The sequence below is a fragment of the Pyrgilauda ruficollis genome, unplaced genomic scaffold (genome assembly GCF_017590135.1).
Source record: "Pyrgilauda ruficollis isolate IOZ18807 unplaced genomic scaffold, ASM1759013v1 scaffold112, whole genome shotgun sequence".
In the NCBI taxonomy this organism is placed as follows: Eukaryota; Metazoa; Chordata; class Aves; order Passeriformes; family Passeridae; genus Pyrgilauda; species Pyrgilauda ruficollis.
In genome coordinates this window covers 446,334-465,089 of record NW_024509433.1, presented here as the reverse complement: position 1 = coordinate 465,089, position 18,756 = coordinate 446,334, and the positions used below count along the sequence as shown (strand labels likewise).

At 39.8% G+C, this 18,756-nt stretch overlaps 1 protein-coding gene across 1 annotated transcript in view; it reads right to left on the bottom strand.

Annotated features, from left to right (window-relative positions):
* Positions 1-18,756, bottom strand: part of SEMA3D (semaphorin 3D) — a 77,179-nt gene that overhangs the window by 18,850 nt on the left and 39,573 nt on the right. Inside the window, exons 7-11 of the mRNA XM_041477719.1 lie at positions 17,668-17,782; positions 17,155-17,224; positions 15,211-15,355; positions 4,565-4,787; positions 1,454-1,542 (exon numbers count right to left, since the gene is read on the bottom strand). Coding sequence (XP_041333653.1) covers positions 1,454-1,542; positions 4,565-4,787; positions 15,211-15,355; positions 17,155-17,224; positions 17,668-17,782 — 642 coding nt within the window. The remainder of the gene's footprint in view (positions 1-1,453; positions 1,543-4,564; positions 4,788-15,210; positions 15,356-17,154; positions 17,225-17,667; positions 17,783-18,756) is intronic.

Here is an 18,756-nt window from a genome sequence, read left to right as displayed (position 1 = left end):
AATTTTTGCCTGTAACTGATGTAAGAGCAGCACAAAGCTCAGGGTATTAACTATCACCCAATAGAAGATTAATCTAAGCCTATTGTTTAATATTAATGCAGTTTGAGGAAATAAAGCACATTTTTTCAGCCATTACCCCCTTCAATTTTCTGGATTCAAAAACACAGAGGTAGCAGTTATAAACATTACCAATAAAAATGTGAAGGAATGTCTGCAGAGCAGAAAAAAATGACCTCTTTTTGTTTTAAATATGATATGGCACATTTTCCCTTGACGTTATGTTTTAAGAATGCAGCAAATTGGTGCACGTACTGGAACTGCTCATTATTTGGCAGGCCACTGAGTAATCTTGGCATTTTCTGAGTGATATTTATAATTGGTGTCCAAGACAGTGGGAAGAAGACATAGAGATACTTTAAATCAAAGTTTCTTAAATCAAAGTTTCATCATACACATGACATATCAAAAGGCATGTAAAGAAATGAACTCTTTGAAATAATTGTTAATGATCCTATGCTTACACTTGGAAAACTCCCAAATTCATTTGTTCAGTATGAACAACAATTTGGGCTGGACAGAGCATAGGAGAGAAGATATGTGTGAAATTAATCAAAATGCTGTGGATGCAGATGCACTTTGATGGAAAAGCAAAGTGAAAACTGAAGAAGAGCTGCACAGCATGAGAAGAAAGCAAAGTGAGAACGCAAAGAACTAAGAAGAAACTAATAAATGGAAAAGAAAATCAGTAGGGAAGACAAAGGTTTCCATTTTTCTGATGTAAATGTTGATGTCAGCTCCTTTACCAGCACTAAAGTTAATCACAAATTGCGCCTGTGCAACAAAAAGAATCTTGGGCTTTTCACAAGCTGTATTTATGAAGAAGTCGTTGGTGTTAGCAGGGTTCCAGTTACAGAATAACCAAGTCAAAATGGTCAAAAATGCTGAGTCAGCCTTCACCAATAAATAAAGGCACACTTATAATCAAAACTAACTTCTTTTTTATTTTCCTTATGTTTTCAATTCCCAGTGTTGTTATTTTAAAGGATTTCTCTGCACCCATGGAATTCTGTGCGCTTGTCTTTTAAAAATTATGGTTGTACCTGGAATACTGTCAATGCCAATTGGGCCATAGAAAATTTTACATTAAAAATACAATACTACTATTTTAATATGTATAAATAATAAAAAATGTGGGCTCACAGTAAGATTTCAAACTAGAACAAAGCAGGCTAAATGACACTTTCTACAGGTTTGAAAAATCACGGTCTGTTTGGTTTTGGACATTTTTCAATTGACTTGCCCAAAAAATACCAAGGCATTTAAAAATTTACATAGTGTCCCTCTGGAAACTTGAATGAGTTCCAGTAAACAAACAACCAGACAGACAAAGCCAGTTTAGGCCACGAAGTCCCCTGAATAATATTTAATTGATGTTGTGGCTATTAATGCTTACCTTGAATATCTGCAGCTCTTCCAGGACCACCTCCTCCTTGGTCCACTTCTCCTTTGTGATACTGACAACCTTCAGGACTGTGCCCACATCTGAAACAAACGTGCCTCATGTAAAACCCACAAGTATGTTTCAATATGTATGGGCCACTCCATTTCCTGCCCTGTAGATAAAGCTAATCCATGAGGGATGCTGCTTTCCAAGAACACCTATCCCCACTGCATCCACGGCTGCCTGCAGAGCTCTCTCCATACAGTGCATTTATGGTTTCACTGTATGGCTGAGCCAACACAGTCACAGGCTGCTCCTGGCAGGGATGGTCCAGCTCTCCTGCTACACAAACACTCAAACACAGACAAGCACGTCCATGCTGCCAGCTACAAGTTTCTGCACATTTCCCTGAGCCAGAACTGGGGCCCATCTGACCCCAAAGAGAACTGGCTCAGGGGACTAAATTGGCAGAAAATGATTTCCTCTTTTTTATAGAATTCATTTGTTTCCAGTATAGCTCCTTAATCAGAAGTAAGCTTCATTTTAATGCAATGAGTTAAGCAATTTTAAAAACTTTTTAAATTTATTTTTTCATTTAAGGACTTTTTTTAAGTGACTTCTTTCAGTATCAAAATCTTAATTTATTCATTACTTCTTTGGAGTTATTTAGGGATTTTTTAAAAAGTTAAATCTATTCATCAATTTTAACGTGGATTCTTGCTTGGTGAAAAAAATAGCTGCTCACTTCATGTCAGACCATTACACATCAGTGAACCTTGAATGGCCTTAAAAAGAGCTCAGAAATTGCTCAAGGGAAGTGGATTGGGTGCTGGGATGTGGGAATGATGCAGTGCAGCTTAGTCCTAAGCTCTACACATAGCAGTGAAATAATGAAAAATAATACATTATACGGGAAAGAAAGAGATTTTCATTCTTCCCGAACTACTGAAGTTCATATTACCAATCAAGCCAAATTATTACAGTTTTCCTTATGAATTAGAGGTTTTTTCCAGAGTTTGTTTGACATAATTGCCAAAGTCTGCACATGTACAAGTTGGCTGTGTACATTCAAACATAATAAGCAACTGACCTGCTGCTGCTCAACATCTCCAGGGTTACTTGTTATATCCCTATTCAGTCTCTCTATATAACTGAAATTTTATCTTTGTGTTAATTTCTTTCCTTACAATGAATTTAGAGGATAAAACAGAACAAAACCATGCACTTAAAGGAAAGAAAACTCACTTTTAAAGAAGGCATTGCAGAAAAATAAATGTCTGCATATTGTGGAGTGCCATCTAGTGACTGCATGGTACTTGCTGGCCTTGACACCTCTAAACCTGACCACTTAAAGTGTTTCTCTTAATGCCAGGTAGGAACATTAACCTCGGAGTATTTGATTGCTGGTCTCTCAATATAATTTTATTTCTACAAAAAGCTTTAAAATGGAGGAGGACAGCAAACATCCGAAAGCAGCCTCTACAGCCACTAAAATAATATTTTGTACATTTTTACAAGTGAACTCATCTTCTCAGACCACTGAATTTCAAATTATTTCTTCTCACTCTTATCACAAGGAAAGTAAGTTGCAGTGAGCATTCTGAAATCCTAGGCATGACACAGTTTGGGAATGAGTTCCTTTTACTTTTTTGACTGTATTCATACTGCTCTCAGAAAGCAACAAGGATTTTCCATCATCATACCTAAAGCTCATCTCCAGCCTTCTCAGCCAGCAGGGGAGAAATCAGCACTTCAATGGTCTCTTTTTAATGAAACAGTGTTTTTTTCTCTGACTGTACTAATTTGGGATCACATAGAGTCTGTGACGTTGTCTGTTTTTTGAAGACAAGGGTTGTGAAACCACTTTTGCTGAAAGACATAAAAGTTCTGAGACAGAGGCTGTCTCTAGACTCCTGAGTGGGGTAACATAGGTAGAAAACTCTTCAAGGCTGAGACAACCCACATTACAAGAGATTATGCTCTCTGACAATTCACTCCTTTCCTCAAATTACTTCAGAATACCCACACATATCATATATGACAAAATTTGGTCACAAGCCAGATAAAATGCTGGGCAATCCAATAGCACTGGGGTGGGATTCAAACTGAAATTTTAATTTCCCTGCAGCTCATGGCAGTAGCTCATCCACTGCACTTGGATAAACCTTGCCACCTTTATGTACCTCAGTTTCACTTTCTCTGAGATGGGGATAATGGCAATGACCTCCTTGCTAAAGCACTCAGATCCACCAGTGGAAAGTGCTTTGTAAGACCTACACAGAATGGAGTGAGACAATGTTGAATTATGGAATAAGAACAAAAAACCCCAGTGGAGTAATGTGGTAGATTATTACTTCAGAAATGTTATGAATAGGTATATTCACATTCCTTAGCACACCTCACTGTAGGGTGATTCATCCAGTGATTCTAGATTTAATTACTATGGGAAAATTAGGCCTTTTCCTTAAGGCATTTATCTATTATAAACATGTAACAGATAAATAATTATCCATAGAAAAACAGCAAAGCAGTTTATTCCCTGTCAGAATAGCTTAACCTCTCTCTGTTCAATCCTGGTTGTCACATTTGGAGCTATCATGTTGCTAATTTTTATCTTCAAAATTAGTTGAGTGGAACTGTTGCCTAAGGCTCAGTTTGAAATCTTGAACTGTTCAGTATCACATGAGATAAAATGCTGAAGCACCATGTCACTACTGATAATAGGAAATACTCCTTGAAGCTATCAAGGTAATTTCTTTTAATAGTTTTATTGATGTGCTTTCAGCAGGATATGAGACTACCATGTAATGTAAAGACAGGCAGTACTTGGAGGGTAGGAAAGTTCAGGTACTCTGACCCCTAAATGGTTTATCACCTAGGCAGCAGGAGGCATTTAAATCCCAGCAGTAGTAATATCCTGAACTGACAAATTAATTTAATTTAAGCACTTGCATGGAGGCCTGGATCAGAACCAGGAGCACCTATGTGCTTCCTGAAGCCACATGCAGAGGAAAAAGATATTAATCTAGAGTTTTATTCAGGTTTATTCAGGACCTACTGGACTAAAGGTGCTCTAAAAGGACGGGGTTTGTGCAGAGTGACACTGGAAGTTCTCCACCATACCTGTTCCTAGGAAAATGACATCATACTGCCCGTCCTCTGCCATGACGTGGTCCACCACGATCTGCGTGAGGCGATAGTCCACGTTGATGCGCGTGAACACCGGCGCTCCCGTCACCGGGTAAACCGACTTGTACATCAGCGGGTGCCGCCTGATGAAGCTGATGACTTCGTCAGGGAAGTCCCTGGTAGACTTTATGAGCGGATCGTAGGTTTTGCTTGGACACTGAATGACAGAGAACAAGGAGATGAGAGGAATTTTAGGAAAGAAGTTCAAGTAGAAATCAAGTTTTCCGCAATAACAAGTAACATTTGCAAAGCTGGTAATAATCATATTTTTCAGTGGTTCTTCTCATCCCAAAGCAGCACATGGTCACCAATACATCATTTTTTGAAAGAATTGCTCTAAAACCAGAGAAATTCTCATGATGAGTATGAGTATGGGTGCAGAGAATTTTACCTCCTTGTTCTCTGCCAAACTCACAGCCGTAACACCACGTTTGGTATTTTACAGAAACAAGGAGAAGAAAGAAGACCTGCCATGATCTGTAGGATTCACTTTAGCTGTGCTAGTAGCACAGTTCAGTTTGCTGCAGGCTGCTCGGAGCAGAGCAGGTACCAGAGCAGGGGCAGCCAACAGCAAGCCTGGGCTGCCCTCCCGTGGCTGCTGCAGGAGGAGCACATGTACTTTAGCTGCAGCATCACAAGGTTTTCCTGCTTCTAGTGTTTCTGTTCCTCTTTCCAAAGCTGCCCGAGTTTCTGCCTGAATTTCTACCTCTGGTCTGAAATCAGAGGCCATAGCTTTTCCCTGTATATGGCCTGAAATCAATTCATTTTCAGTGAACTGTACTTCCTACAGATCACATTTTTTTTTTCTTTAAAAAAAGGTGTATTCTCCAGATGTCAGACAAGCCCTGTGGCTCATTATTTCTCAAAATTTACTTCCTTACTCATTCACTGAGCTGACACTCTTGGCCAGGCTCATGGCTCAGCTGCTGCAGCATCCTTTTCTCTAGCTTTTAACTGCACAGTCTCATCCTCTTCTGCTCCTTCAGACAATTCTCCATGCTGGGGTTCACTCCCACCTCTGAGAGACCCCTACGGACAAACTGATTTCTTTAGCTTACACAAAGTTGGTTCCAACACATCTTGCCTCAAAACCACCCACAAACCTACCTCTTCAACCTCCATCAGACTTTTTCCCTTCTGTGCCTTACAGGGTAAGGCCAAGTGCATATGTGCAAGGTGGTTCATTTTGGTGTCCCCTCATCTCTCATCACCTATCTCTGCGTTCTTTCCACAACTGTTTGCCTATCTTTTCTGTCCCTTCTTTTACAATCAGTCTCGAATCTAAGACTGAGAAAACTTCCGTTTTGAATCTGGAGGCATCTAGATGTGTTACTGGGGAACTAAAATTCTGGATAAGATGAACTGGACACATTATTCCAGCTGGTGACAACCTTTCACATATGAACTATCTATTGCTTCTTTTTCAATACTGTGTTTAATGAAGCAATCCCTGTGTTTACTGCCAGGTGGAGCTCTAACACAGCCTGTGAAGAAAGAAATGTGATCTGCTAACACCTCTGTATTCTTTCAAGACTAAGTTAAGATTCGCGGTGAAGTTGCTCCACAGTCCTTCATAACAATTTTTGACAGAGAAGACTTTAGTTCACATTCCCAGCCACCCAGTTTGATACGTGTTGAATCTATGATGCCAGTTAAAGACTTGTGGTTAGGATTTCTTCCACCATGTAAGGTAGAGTGGCAACGAAACACAAATTTCTGACTGAGGAAAAAGCTTCACAGAAGTATCTGAGACTACCTGTATATTCAGAAACAAAACAGGCCAGCAAAGCACAGACCAGCTGATGCTATACATCCACACCTATGACCACATCTGAAAGGTCTGTTTGGGTCAATTCCTGGTCTACCTTAGACCCCAAACACTGCCACAGCACTGCCATGGGGAAGGTGACACTTGGAGCATGCCTAAACTACAGCAAAGCCCATCTTAACATTAAACAAAAGACTGACTAGGGGTCTGCACTGGAACCTGACCTCTGGTTTTAGTTAACAGAGCTGTAGCCCCGGTGATTTAAGAGTCTGCAGCCTATTTCCATTCCTTGCTTGAATTGAATTTTATGGCTATCTAGAGTGCTAACAGACTTTGTGCAAGTGTTCACTTGCTTAGTGTTGTTTCAGACTGTGGGAGTTAAGTCTCTGCATGCCCATCTTCATAATGGATCTGAAATAGTTTATTGAAAAACATCTTAAGCCCCAGGATCACCTAATAGCTTTTGACAATTTCCCCATGGACAGTAAACCTGTGCCAATTTGAATTAAGATAAATTCCATCACACAGTCATTTTTGTTTCATTGTACAATTCCATTTATGGCTGTGAAAGAACAGACAAGGAAAAGAAAAAAAAGGATTGCATTGTCATGTGATAACCACCCAAAAGACATTCCTTGAAGATACAGCTGAATACAAGCAAGAAAGAAAAAAAGGAAAATCCTGTTGAAAAAACCAGTTCCACTGGAAACACATATTGCAGGGAGCTATCCCTAGGGGCTTTGTGCCAGCAGTCCTGTAAGAACTTCACCCTCTGGCTTGCTGGGTACCATCTCCCACATTCTGTTTTCTGCTGTGCTTTTACAAAGTCTTTACAAGGTTACATCCTTGCAGTGCGCTGTAATCAGCTTGCCTTTTGAAGAGAACAATATCAGTAAAATAATTTCACAAAGAAACATGACTTTGGGAAAAAAGTAGACTTTGGGATTCAAAAATTATGTTTACCTTTACAGGTGTTGAAAAAAAAGCTTTTTGGAATAAACAGAGAGAAACATGTGATAACTTTAATTTTCTTTGAATCAGAGTTTTGCATTAATTTATTCTATAAAGGATGAGAAAAAAATTCACCTCTTCAACTTCCCAACCACGCAGTAACTCTCTTCCCCCTCATGGTGGACTACAGGTTGATTTTCCCCACACGTCCCTTTTCTGTGGTTCATGCTCTCATTACTCAGAGTGACCATTTGCATCTACTGGAAATGTGCTGACTGCTCACCTATTAACAACTCAATTCCAGAAGCCCATTTCTATGTGAAAAATGGGAGTAGCCCCTTCAGTCTTAAAGATCTCCTAGATTTTTGCCAAAAAGCTATCATCAGAGGAAGATGAGAGCAGTGACATCACTTACTAAAAACCACTGGGATAAAATTTCTGACAATATGGAACTATAGAGCTGCTACAGTAATCCCAAAGGCCCAAGCCCTACCATGCATGATACAGGGAAATCTTCTGCCAGCTTGCATCGTTAATTCAATAAAAATAAGGACTAAGGGTTTGATCCAGAGATCTGCTTCAGTCAACAGGGTCTTTTCCAATTAGTTCAGTGGGCTTTGGACCCTATCCTAAGACAGCATGACCACCAAGAACAGCTGGGCAGGTGCGACTGTTATGCTTGGCCAAGGGAGTTATTTCCAGAGGCATCACTCACTGTCGCGTGATGGATGGAACAGGGGAATCAGAAAGTCATTTTAGCCACCCTTTGGCAAAGTTCTCAGGCAGTTTTTTAAAAGCTGTGTCCACCCATCACTGCAGAACAATTCCTGTAGGCTTGTGCTTCCTTCCCTAGCAATCAGTAGGATGTAGGATGGTCAAGTGGGTGAGTGAAACAACCTTTCATGTCTGAAAATGTGAGTTCACATCCTGTTGCAGGTCTCATGACAGCGGTACCGAGTTCTCTGCCCAGTTCATAGTTCATTTATTCACATCATCAGCACCAGATGCTGTCTCAGATATGTGACATCTCCTACTGGGGACAATAAGATACTGGCTTTTATATCAAATGTCACAGGAATAGGTTGGCAGAGTTGTTTCATGTGGACTACAAGAGAATCTGGCTTCGTAAAAGTTCTCATAACACTATCACTGTGCTCTCTCAGCACCTTCAGCTTTTGTTATATGGTGGGATTCATCTCACCTGATCTAGATTTTAATCTTGGCTGCATGTGAACTGCACAGAAGAGCAGCTTCTCTTCTCACAGAAGGCTATCTTTCTCTCTCTGATACAGAATTCTAAACAAGCAGCTCAGATTTGATGCTCTTCTTCTAGATAGCTGATATCAAACAAAATTAATCACATCATATCAGTGAAGTTCCTACCACTAGGTAAGAATTTTGCAAGAAGCTTGTTCACCATATAATCTATTCTTCAGAGGTTGCTTAGGCCTTTGCTGCCATAAATAATAACTTGATAAACTGATAAAAATATATGTGTCAGAAATGAAGGATAAAACAAAACAAGACATGCACTCAAAACAAACAAACAAAAATCCCCAAACCCAACAGGAACAGAGCTGGAAATACTAAGGGCATCTCTATTCAACTGCTGTATAAAGTCTGTGGGCACAAATCTTTTGAAAAATCAGTAGTTACTTAAATTTACTGAAATGCCTTCTGTGTGAGCTCAGTTTGACAGTAATCAGTCTGGACTAAGTGCTGATCCCATGTGATCTACAAAGATGCCTTCTCTTCCCTCACCTGATATTTGTATCTGAATGTGGTCACACAGCGGTAAGTCAAGGCTAATCTTGCTTAAATAAAAGCAAATACACACGAAATTAACACCACCACACATATGTAAGATTTTCTCCTTTTTCACTTGTCTTATTAAATTTGCAGCTTAGCAGAGTGCTGGATGCGTGGATCTCACACAATGCTGAGACATACAGTGTGACTGTGTTAACATTATGTGGGAAACATGGCCAAGTTTCTCAAAAGCTGATGCCAGAAGCTGGTCTCCTAAATAAACTTCCAATTTGCCCAACTGGATAATGCTTCACACCATCTAGTGAACTTAGTAAGAGCTGCTGGATCTAACACCTATTAAAATGGTGGCAATTATTTGGGAATTTAGCTATAAGGTATGTGAACACATATCCTTTTCATTAATGATGCATCTGTAGTTTAGCAGCGCTGGTGTCTACTGACAAACTAAAAAGAGAATATTTTTCCCTGGGAACTTCAGAAGGGTTTCTATTACAAGTGTGCTGAAAATCCCAGTTTAAAAGTGTCTTGTCACATGTATCCTGAGACCCACTTAGCAGCGTGACTCAAGCGCCTACAGTGTAGGGCAGATTGATTATACTGAGTGAAGTAGGCATCTGTTTGCTTTTATAATGTCCAGGCTGGGGATTTTTATGGATTTCAGAAGGACAACTGAGAACCATGCCAGTAAGTTACTCTTGTGAGTACTGGAAGTATCCAGTATGAAACATGAATGAGTGAAGTATTTCTTAAACCTCTCTCATATCAGGGAATTAGATATCTTAGTCTGGGCTTCCTTCCTTGAGCAGGTGTCCCTTATCCTGGGAACTCCTTACTCCTTCCTGTTGAAGGTGTTTTACTTTTCACAGGTTAATTACCTCGCAGCCAAAACTAGTAACTAATAAGTTATGTCTTCCAGGCTCTAAATAAGTTGTCTTATCACTGATTCATCAAGCAAACAGCAGATAAAATAGAGAACTACCTTCATCCTCTCACTTCTGTGTTAAATGGGGACCTCCAACACAGCCAATGCACTCAAGATGGAACTTGGGTTCTTGAGAGGACTAAATACCATGTGGCTTCTGTAGACTGATCAGATCTGCACAACCCATTCTGTATTTGTCTACAAGGTCTACAAAAACCCTTAATGCTCTCTACAAGATGAGTGCCAGGAGGACTGAACACTCAGTGGGGAGACTTCCACAGTAACCTTGAAGCTACTCAGTGAGCCTGAGGCTGGGATGAGGGGAACAAATCAGGTTTGTAGGAGAAAAACAAACAGTTTTTGCCAATTTTAAATGGAATCAAACTCACTCTTCCCTTGCAACAAAAGCACAAACAAAGCAAACCGAAATTTTAAGTCCCCTATTATTTTTTTATTGGTTGTATCCCATTGCTTGTGCAAGATTTGTTCTTGTGATTTTTCTTAAGCACTGTGTATTGCTTTCCCATTTAACACACCTGTGCTCTTGATAGAAAAAGCTGAGAAAATAGAGCATTAATCTGAGGCTAGCTGAGCTGAGACCAGCTGGATGAATGAACTTGACTTTGCAGGTGGCACTTTGCAATTCTCTGCTGACCTCTGCCATGAAGAAAGGTGACAAGGTTTGCAGCATTGCAAAAGGCTGTTACAAGCTGGAAGGTGATTCATGTTGGGGAAAACAGGTTGGTAAGTAACAGGAGGTGTAGGAGGCTTTCTGAGGAAAATAAAACCATAAAGTGAAACATTTCACTTAATTAAGCTGCCCCATTTTACAGTAGGGAGATCAAAGGAGAGAGGAATTGGAGAAGCAAAGAATGCCGTCTGTCCCATAAAAGATAGGTGAAAGGGGAAGATAAGTCTAAAAATAACAAGGGAAACCTGTGCAACCTCAAATGTTTTATGAACGAGCTTATTAAAGCAGCAAAACTAACCAGAAGGGAGGACAAGGGAGGCTTTTGGCAGGCAGTATTTCTCTGTGGCACAGCCAAGTCCCAGTGATCAGCCTGCACACTGCACTACCAGAAGAAAAAAAGGAAGGGGTTTCACTGAAGAAGGGGAGAGAAAGCAACTAAGAGAGAAGATGAAGAAGGATGAAGCTGAGTCAGGGGAAGTTTAGGCTGGGCATCAGGAAAAGGTTATTCACCCAGAGGGTGGCTGGGCACTGGAACAGGCTCCGAGAGAAGAGGTCACAGAACCAGCCTGACAGAGCTCTGGAAGCATTTGGACAATGTTCTTATGTACATCCTGTGACTCCTGGGTGTCCTGCACAGGGTCAGGAGTTGAACTCCATGATCCAAATGGATCTCTTCAAACTCAGTGGATTCTATGATTTTAAAATTCCATGATTACAGGAAAATCTGAGGGATTGTAAGGGAACTCATTTAATAAAAAGAAAACACAAAGAATTCAAGAGCCCAGAACCATACTCAGACCTGGAGTAGAAAGAGGTGAGACATTAAACTCTTCAAATGGACAAGACCAATGTGTTGGGGTGCTTCTTCTTGTAGCTACGTGACTCAGACTGCCAGGTTCTTGCTTTGCTCATTCAGATGTTTGTTTTGATATTTTGACAAATCAGATCAGTAAGATATCTAGACCCATCAAAAACACTTGCTGTTGCCTTGGCTAGCATTTAGCAGTCCTGCATTCTGCAGTAGATCAGACTGAGTGTTAATCTGCATCTTTAAACACCAACATTCCTCTAAAAATCTGACCTTAACAACATTTACTCACCATCAATGGAATGAGTATGAGTCCTGTGTACCCCATCAGAATTTCCAAATGGGCATTATGAGTTGCTGTGATACTGCAATTGCTACAGCTCAAGAAATAAACCAGAAAAGTTTTCTTCCTCCTAATTCACTGGAAATCTTATTCAAATGCAGTCTGTGATTTCCGGGAGGGCATTATGAATACTCTGCTTCAGAATACAGAATACATTTTAAAGGAAGTTCTCCATGGTTTCTTTATTAATGGATAATTTCCTGAGAGAAACCCTAAGAGACTGGAATAAAACTGGATTTGTTATCTGGGGACAGCTGCAGATATGCAAGTCCAATTTTTTAAACAGCTAAAGCAGATAGAGCAAAACCTCCCTAGGGTCAACTCACCCTTTGTGTCGGGGCTGCCTCCTTCATGCTTTTCTTTCTGTCTCTTTTCATTTTCACCTTCCAAATGGAAACAGACTTGAAGCCTAGCCTCTTTAATTCCCGTTATTTCCACTTGCGCTTTAATACCGCTGAGGGAAGTTAAAGAGCTGCATGTTCTGCAGTGTCAGTGGTGTGGAGTGTGCCAGAGGTGCCCTGCCACCATGCCCAGGGGTGTTTTGATGACAGCAGAGGGCAGGCAGAGCCTGCCCCAGCGCAGGGACATGAGCAGAGAGGGGCTGCTGCTGCCTGAACCCACTCAGCATTGCGAAGGCATGATATCATGGTCATGTTGGGAGTTTATCTCACACACAAACTGCCACAGGAAGCATTTTGTCAAAATTTCAAAATCAAAGTAGTCACAGTCTCTATAGTGAGCAGCTTTATTTACTTAGGAGATAAAGGCAGCAGAGCAGAAAGTTAAATTACGGTATGCAGTCTCCTGCTTCTGTATAAATGCTGAAAGGAAGTCAATGCATTTCTCAAAGCCAACCACCAAAAGAAATGCATTTCCTAGAATAGCCATTTTTAGACTTTGCCAGGAACTTAAAAGTATAGGAAATATAGAATCAGAGCCGTGTTAGCTTTGCCAACTGTAGGCAACCCTTACGAGGAGCTTAAATTTCAATAAGGTTCTAGTAACTTAAAAAAGGGTATATTATCCCCCTGGCTTTGTTCTGAGCATTCCTGAACCACCTCACAGCTGGCAAAAGACTATGGAATTAATCTTTAAGGAAGAGCATTTCCGCATTCGCACTGTAGTGCTCTTCAAGGTTCATGCTGCTTCTTTTCCTTGCCTTTTATCACAGTACTGCTTGTCCAGATCCCATCCTGAATCCATTCATATCCAAGTATGGCATAGCCCATCACAAGCCAAGAGCATGGCATGAATCTACTTATTTGGACACCCTACATCAAACTACTGAGCCTGAAGTATTTTGCAATCCAGCTCACTAAGGGAACAGAAAAAAAGTTATGCAGCAATATGTTTACCTAATCTACATAGTATATATGATAGATATCTTTCGCCTGACAGCTTTCCTTCGTAAATCGACTTCCTTTCTCAGTCCTTGGTCAGACAAACTCCTACAGAAATCCACTGACTATGAAGGCTTGGAGGACTTTTAAGACACTGTTTTTCACAGCTGTTGTCAGGTGCTTAAAGGAAGCAGTTGGAGACCTAAGGGCTGTCTTACAGAAAATATTTAACTTTCCAGCTTTTACAAAACTTGCAACCATGGATATTCAAATCAGTGATAAAGATCAACACTGACATGCTTCAGCATGGCATGTTTCCTTCCTTGTGAATCCCAGCTCAACCACGTGATGGCTAATACACTCAAAAATGCAATGAGCTTATGACCCGTCTATCTGTGCAAAGTGTTCATCCTTATGGGGCACTCTGAGTTTTTCAAGAGAGTTATTTTAATCTCTTTAGATGCCATGGGACCAGCTATTGTTCTCCCTGGCACCATTTTTGTAGCTAAAATTAAATTCATCTGATCTTGTTAACCACCCGTGGAAGTTGCACACACACACACAAAATTAAATTTAATCTTCTTTTTGGGGGCACTGTGTATTTCACATGACAGAGAGATGTGTAAGCTGGCAATGTCCAAAGAAGTTGAGATTTGCTCCATCAGGGCAAATCATGGGCAGGCTAAATCAGTCTCTGAGCTGTCCTGGTCTCTGAAGAGAGAGCTTTTCTGAGGCTCATCCTCAGCTGAAAGAAGGGAATCAGCATTTGGGGCCTGACCTGCCGAGTGCTGGGACCAACACGTGCAACAAACAGCATCAGCTTGGGCCACGCAGTTCAGCCCAGTGGAAGGATGAAGAAGGAAACACAGAGACACAAGAAAATGTGTGAAAATATGTACTAAATTAACTAGATAATGTGGCTTGAGGCAAAGGTTACACCAGCGCTGAGGTCAGAGAAATAGTGCAGAAATGGCCACATGGCTTCTAGGCCACATCCAGCACTGACAGCTCATGGCTGGCTGCCTAATTCTTCTTCACTGAATACCTGACCAAGAGAATGAAGAACTATTCCAGATAAAATTGTTGCTCTTTTACATTTTTATGTATTAAGATTTGTTTAAAATGGTGATGATCCTTTTAAAGTCAACGTGTTTTTTGAAAATACCATTTCTTCCTCATCTGTAATGTTGGCTTGTGATTTTCCAAATTTAATACTGTGACAGAAATGGGAAAAGAAAACTTTAATGAGTTTTTCAGTTTTTTCCTTGTTTCGGCCTGTTACAGCTGAAGTCTAAGAGATTAGGCTTAAAAGTATTTCCAGATACCAAATTTCTCTTTCCTTCCTGTCACTTACTTTTTATCACATAACATGTCCAGCAGTTAGCTCCTCATTTTACTTCAAAACACAACACATGCACAAATACACACAACAGAATCAATGACAGTATCTCAATGATTTTAACAGACATGAAGTAATAGAAATACAAATTAAAAACCTCATGATAACTTAGCACTATATAGAGAAATGCCTTTGGCTTTCTGTGAAGCATTGATGCTTTAGTGGAGATCCCAACAGACAGAAATATAGCTGTACAGTGGGAGACCACAATATGAGAGACAATCAGGAAATAGTCTGGACACAATGTTATCTCAGAGACATGGAAAAATGTATATTTATATACTTACAGTGTAGGTAGAAGTCTGAGCTATCAACAGAAAGGGGAAGAGTTGAGAGGGTAATTTGAAACATCCGGAGCGGAAAATAGAAATTACCAGCGTGGCGAGGGGTGTGAAGCGCGATTGCTTTTGAGTAAAACAGAGTCTCTTAATTACACAGAGGTGTGTAATTAAGGAGAGACTTACTGTGCCAGGCCTGGGAAAGAGGAAAATACAAATTACCAGCCTGGGGAGGGGTGTGAAGCATGTTTGCTTTTGAGTAAAAGAGAGTCTCTTAATTACAGAGGTGTGTAATTAAGGAGAGACTTACTGTGCCAGGCCTGGGGTAGGGGATGCGGCCCTCGTACTGCACCCAGCGGTGATCTGCGCTCTCCTTGTGCGCGTAGGGCCCGTTGAACACGGCCCTGATCTCGGCCATGCTGTACACACACACTGCAGAGCCCTTGAACACCGAGCTGAAAGGGAAGAGGCAAGCATGGGCAGGCTGCCAACACCCCCCGTGCCTCAGCCAGGGAGTCAGGGATGGGGCTGGGGTCAATCCCACACCTGATGGGCTGGGATCAATCCCACACCTGCTCAATCCCCGCGGCTGACATGCTGCTGAACATCAATGTGCACAGATCTGCTAACTACAGATATTTAATGTCACTGCTGTTGATGCCTTGAGAGGCTACCTGGAACAGAGGCTAGACAGTGTTAAAGGAATAAAGTAGGTATGTATTAAAAGGCCTTTAAAGGATACACCTTGGGCAGTGCAAGAGGCCGGCTGGGGCTCTACCCAAGATGGATGACCGGTCATGAGTTTTCACATTTTTGTAAGTTTGGGTCCATTTACATATTGGGGTTAATTGCCCAGTTACAGCTTCAGCTTAGGAAGTCCCATCCTCACAGATTGCTCTTCTCAATTCCCTGTTTTTACTTTTTGGGCCTGAAGCTGCAATGCTGCCGTTCGTTCTTGGGCTGGAAAATTATTCTTTTGTACAACTAAACTGTGAAGAGAACTTGTTAACACTTTATATGAAGTTCAGAGTTATATATTAAAGCAGTACAGAATCTGGAAAATATGAAAGCTAGAACTTAAGGTATATTTGTTACAGTTTTAAGCTTTGCTCAGTTGAAACCTGGTTTGGCCTTTGGGACTACTTGAAAGAGTGTCATTTTTTCTAGTGGCTGACAGTTTCCAACTATCATTTACTAGCTTTATTTTTACTACCTATTTTGATTAGAATTTTATCCAGTGAAGGACATTCATTTACAATGTGTTCACATCTGGAAGCAAATATATTAGTGATATAGGTGAGGTCCCTGAGAATTAAAAGTTGCATTGGAAAGACCAAAAAAATAAGATACAAAAATAAACACTTATTTAATTTTCATGCATTTTCCCTTTTTTAAATGCGCTTGTCTAAAAATTCTAAAACATTTCAGTTTTCCAGAGTACACCACACCATGTTGCTGAGTAGCATGTACTTTAGTTCCTTCACAAACCATTTCATTTATTGTGCAATATTTACTTCAATTTTAAGTATTTTCTGTGGTTATATATTCTAGAGAGCTATGTGGTAACTGCTTCTGAATTAAGGAGTGTCTTGGCAATCCCTTATCATACTCCTACTCGTCAGCATTTGGCTAGTAACTATTTACACTTAATTCAAAGGTTCTGGAGACAAAAGAAAGAATTTTTAATTCTCTTTCTGACTTTTTATAGAGAGCACCTCACTACTGATCTGAAAGGTCATCAATTAATTAGTGCAACCCTCTAAGATGAAGTTGGGTTATCCTTTTATTAACTCTGAACTATAAAATCACTTAACTATCAGTTTATAGAGTAATTTTGATACTAGAAAATAGCAGATGTCAAAGTGTTGCTTACAGAAATGAGGCACCACAACAACAATTTGCCTAAAATTGTAACTACTGGTTGCTCAATAAATATAGAAATTCACAAATTCAACTGGATGAGGTTGAAATAATCTAGTTTGCTTTTGATTGTTACATTTATATTACTTTTTACAATCACTCTCAAAAGTTAGATACACAAAGGTTTAGGAACATAATTTATTATTTCCAGTTCTGAAAAATATTGTCCTCAGTGACTACAGCCCTGACATTGGACACCTTATTCCAGCAGTTCCTGACTGCTCTCAGGAATCAGGATCTAGTCTAGAAGACCTCAGAATATACAAAAGTATAAAATTTCTGAGTAAGATGTTCATAATTTGTTTCCAAACGCAAACATGATCCCAACACATACCTTGTTGTAGTGAAGACTCCATACACAAGAGGGTTCCTCTCATCTCTTGTAGAAAGTAAGAATATATCTTCTGCAATGAGAAAAATATACTTGGGGATTTTAATTTTTTTAGTTAAACATCCATTGACTGTTTCTACATTAACCATCTGTAACTAGGAAATTTGTAAAAATATAACCAGGTTTTATTGTTGTTGGAATTTTAATTTCTGCCATGTGAATTTGTAGCAATATTCTGAAATGTGTTCATTTGCAGATAGTGTGGGTTTTATACCAAATCAGATTTTTACTTTCCAGCTTTTGGAGGGAAAGGGAAGAACACTGTAATTCTGATCAGATCAATATTAGTTATAATCAGGGACTTCTGATCAAAGTCAGAGGTATTACCAGCATGGTTTGGAAGAGGAGTAAAATCAAAACAAGACATAGTTCTTCTATAAACCAGAGGGGAAAAAAGCCCAACAAAAGCAGGTATCACTAATATCAAAATAAACCATTAAAGATAAATCAACTTACGCAGCTCATCGAAATGTGTGTCTGCCCCTTCAGGACCAGGTATGGAACACACAAGCCTGGCTTTCAGAAAAGTTGTCCACTTGTTTATTAGGCTTCTTTGGCCTCCCATATCATTCTAAGAAAAATAAAATTGAATTCTTGAATATTAACAAAGTAAGGGCTTTAACACATGACAGCACAGTATGGACTGTGCATCTTCTGTCTGATTCCACAGTTTGCTCTAACCACAACAACATAAAAATCTTTTTTTTTTTCATTTTCTTTTTCCTAAAAGAGTGCAGGAGAGCCTTTTTCTAAGTAGTTTCTATAGTTACTTATCAGCTCAGAGAGAGGGCAATTCTAATTTTCTAATTATACCCAAAACTGATTGTGAAGTTCCTTCACCAGCTTTTTAACTGGAATATCCATATCACATGATTTCTTGCTCTCTGTGAGGCTGATTTTTATAATCAGTTGTTCTTCAAAATTCTTTACAAACCAAATAATAGAACAGAACATTTTTGATAGATTTTGCAAAAGAAAAAGGAAAACTATATTCATCAGAAGCTTACAACGCAAATACTGCACTGTTTCTTTTGTGTACACAGTACAGAGAAAAATGCATTCCAGGCAAAACTGGTCATACTATTCTAATAATTACTGTTACAGAAATATCAGTCTGTCCTCCTGCAACAGGGATTTTTTTTTTCATTTATTTTACTGTGGGATTCCAAAACATAAGCATGCTTGCCCAAATTTCCTTTCGCCACTGCAGAAAAAGAAAATTTATAAAGGGTGGAATTACCTTTCTGAAGGGTAAGTGACCTTCTACTGACTTGGATCAGCAGAGATGTATGGATAGTAGATTTCAGAAGATTTAAAATTTAAGAAGGCAAATGAGGAGTTTGCTCATGTTCTTCCATGGACTACATGAAAGACCCTGCTGGTTCCCAACAGCAGAATGATTTAGGTTTTGCAAAGCTATTTGAGCTCCAGAACTCTTTATCCTAAAAATGGTAAGGGCAATGATGTACCAGCAGGAATCAAGAATTGAAACAATTAAAAGAAATGTTATTATCAGCAGTAGTCTCCCAGCTGTAGGTTCTGAAT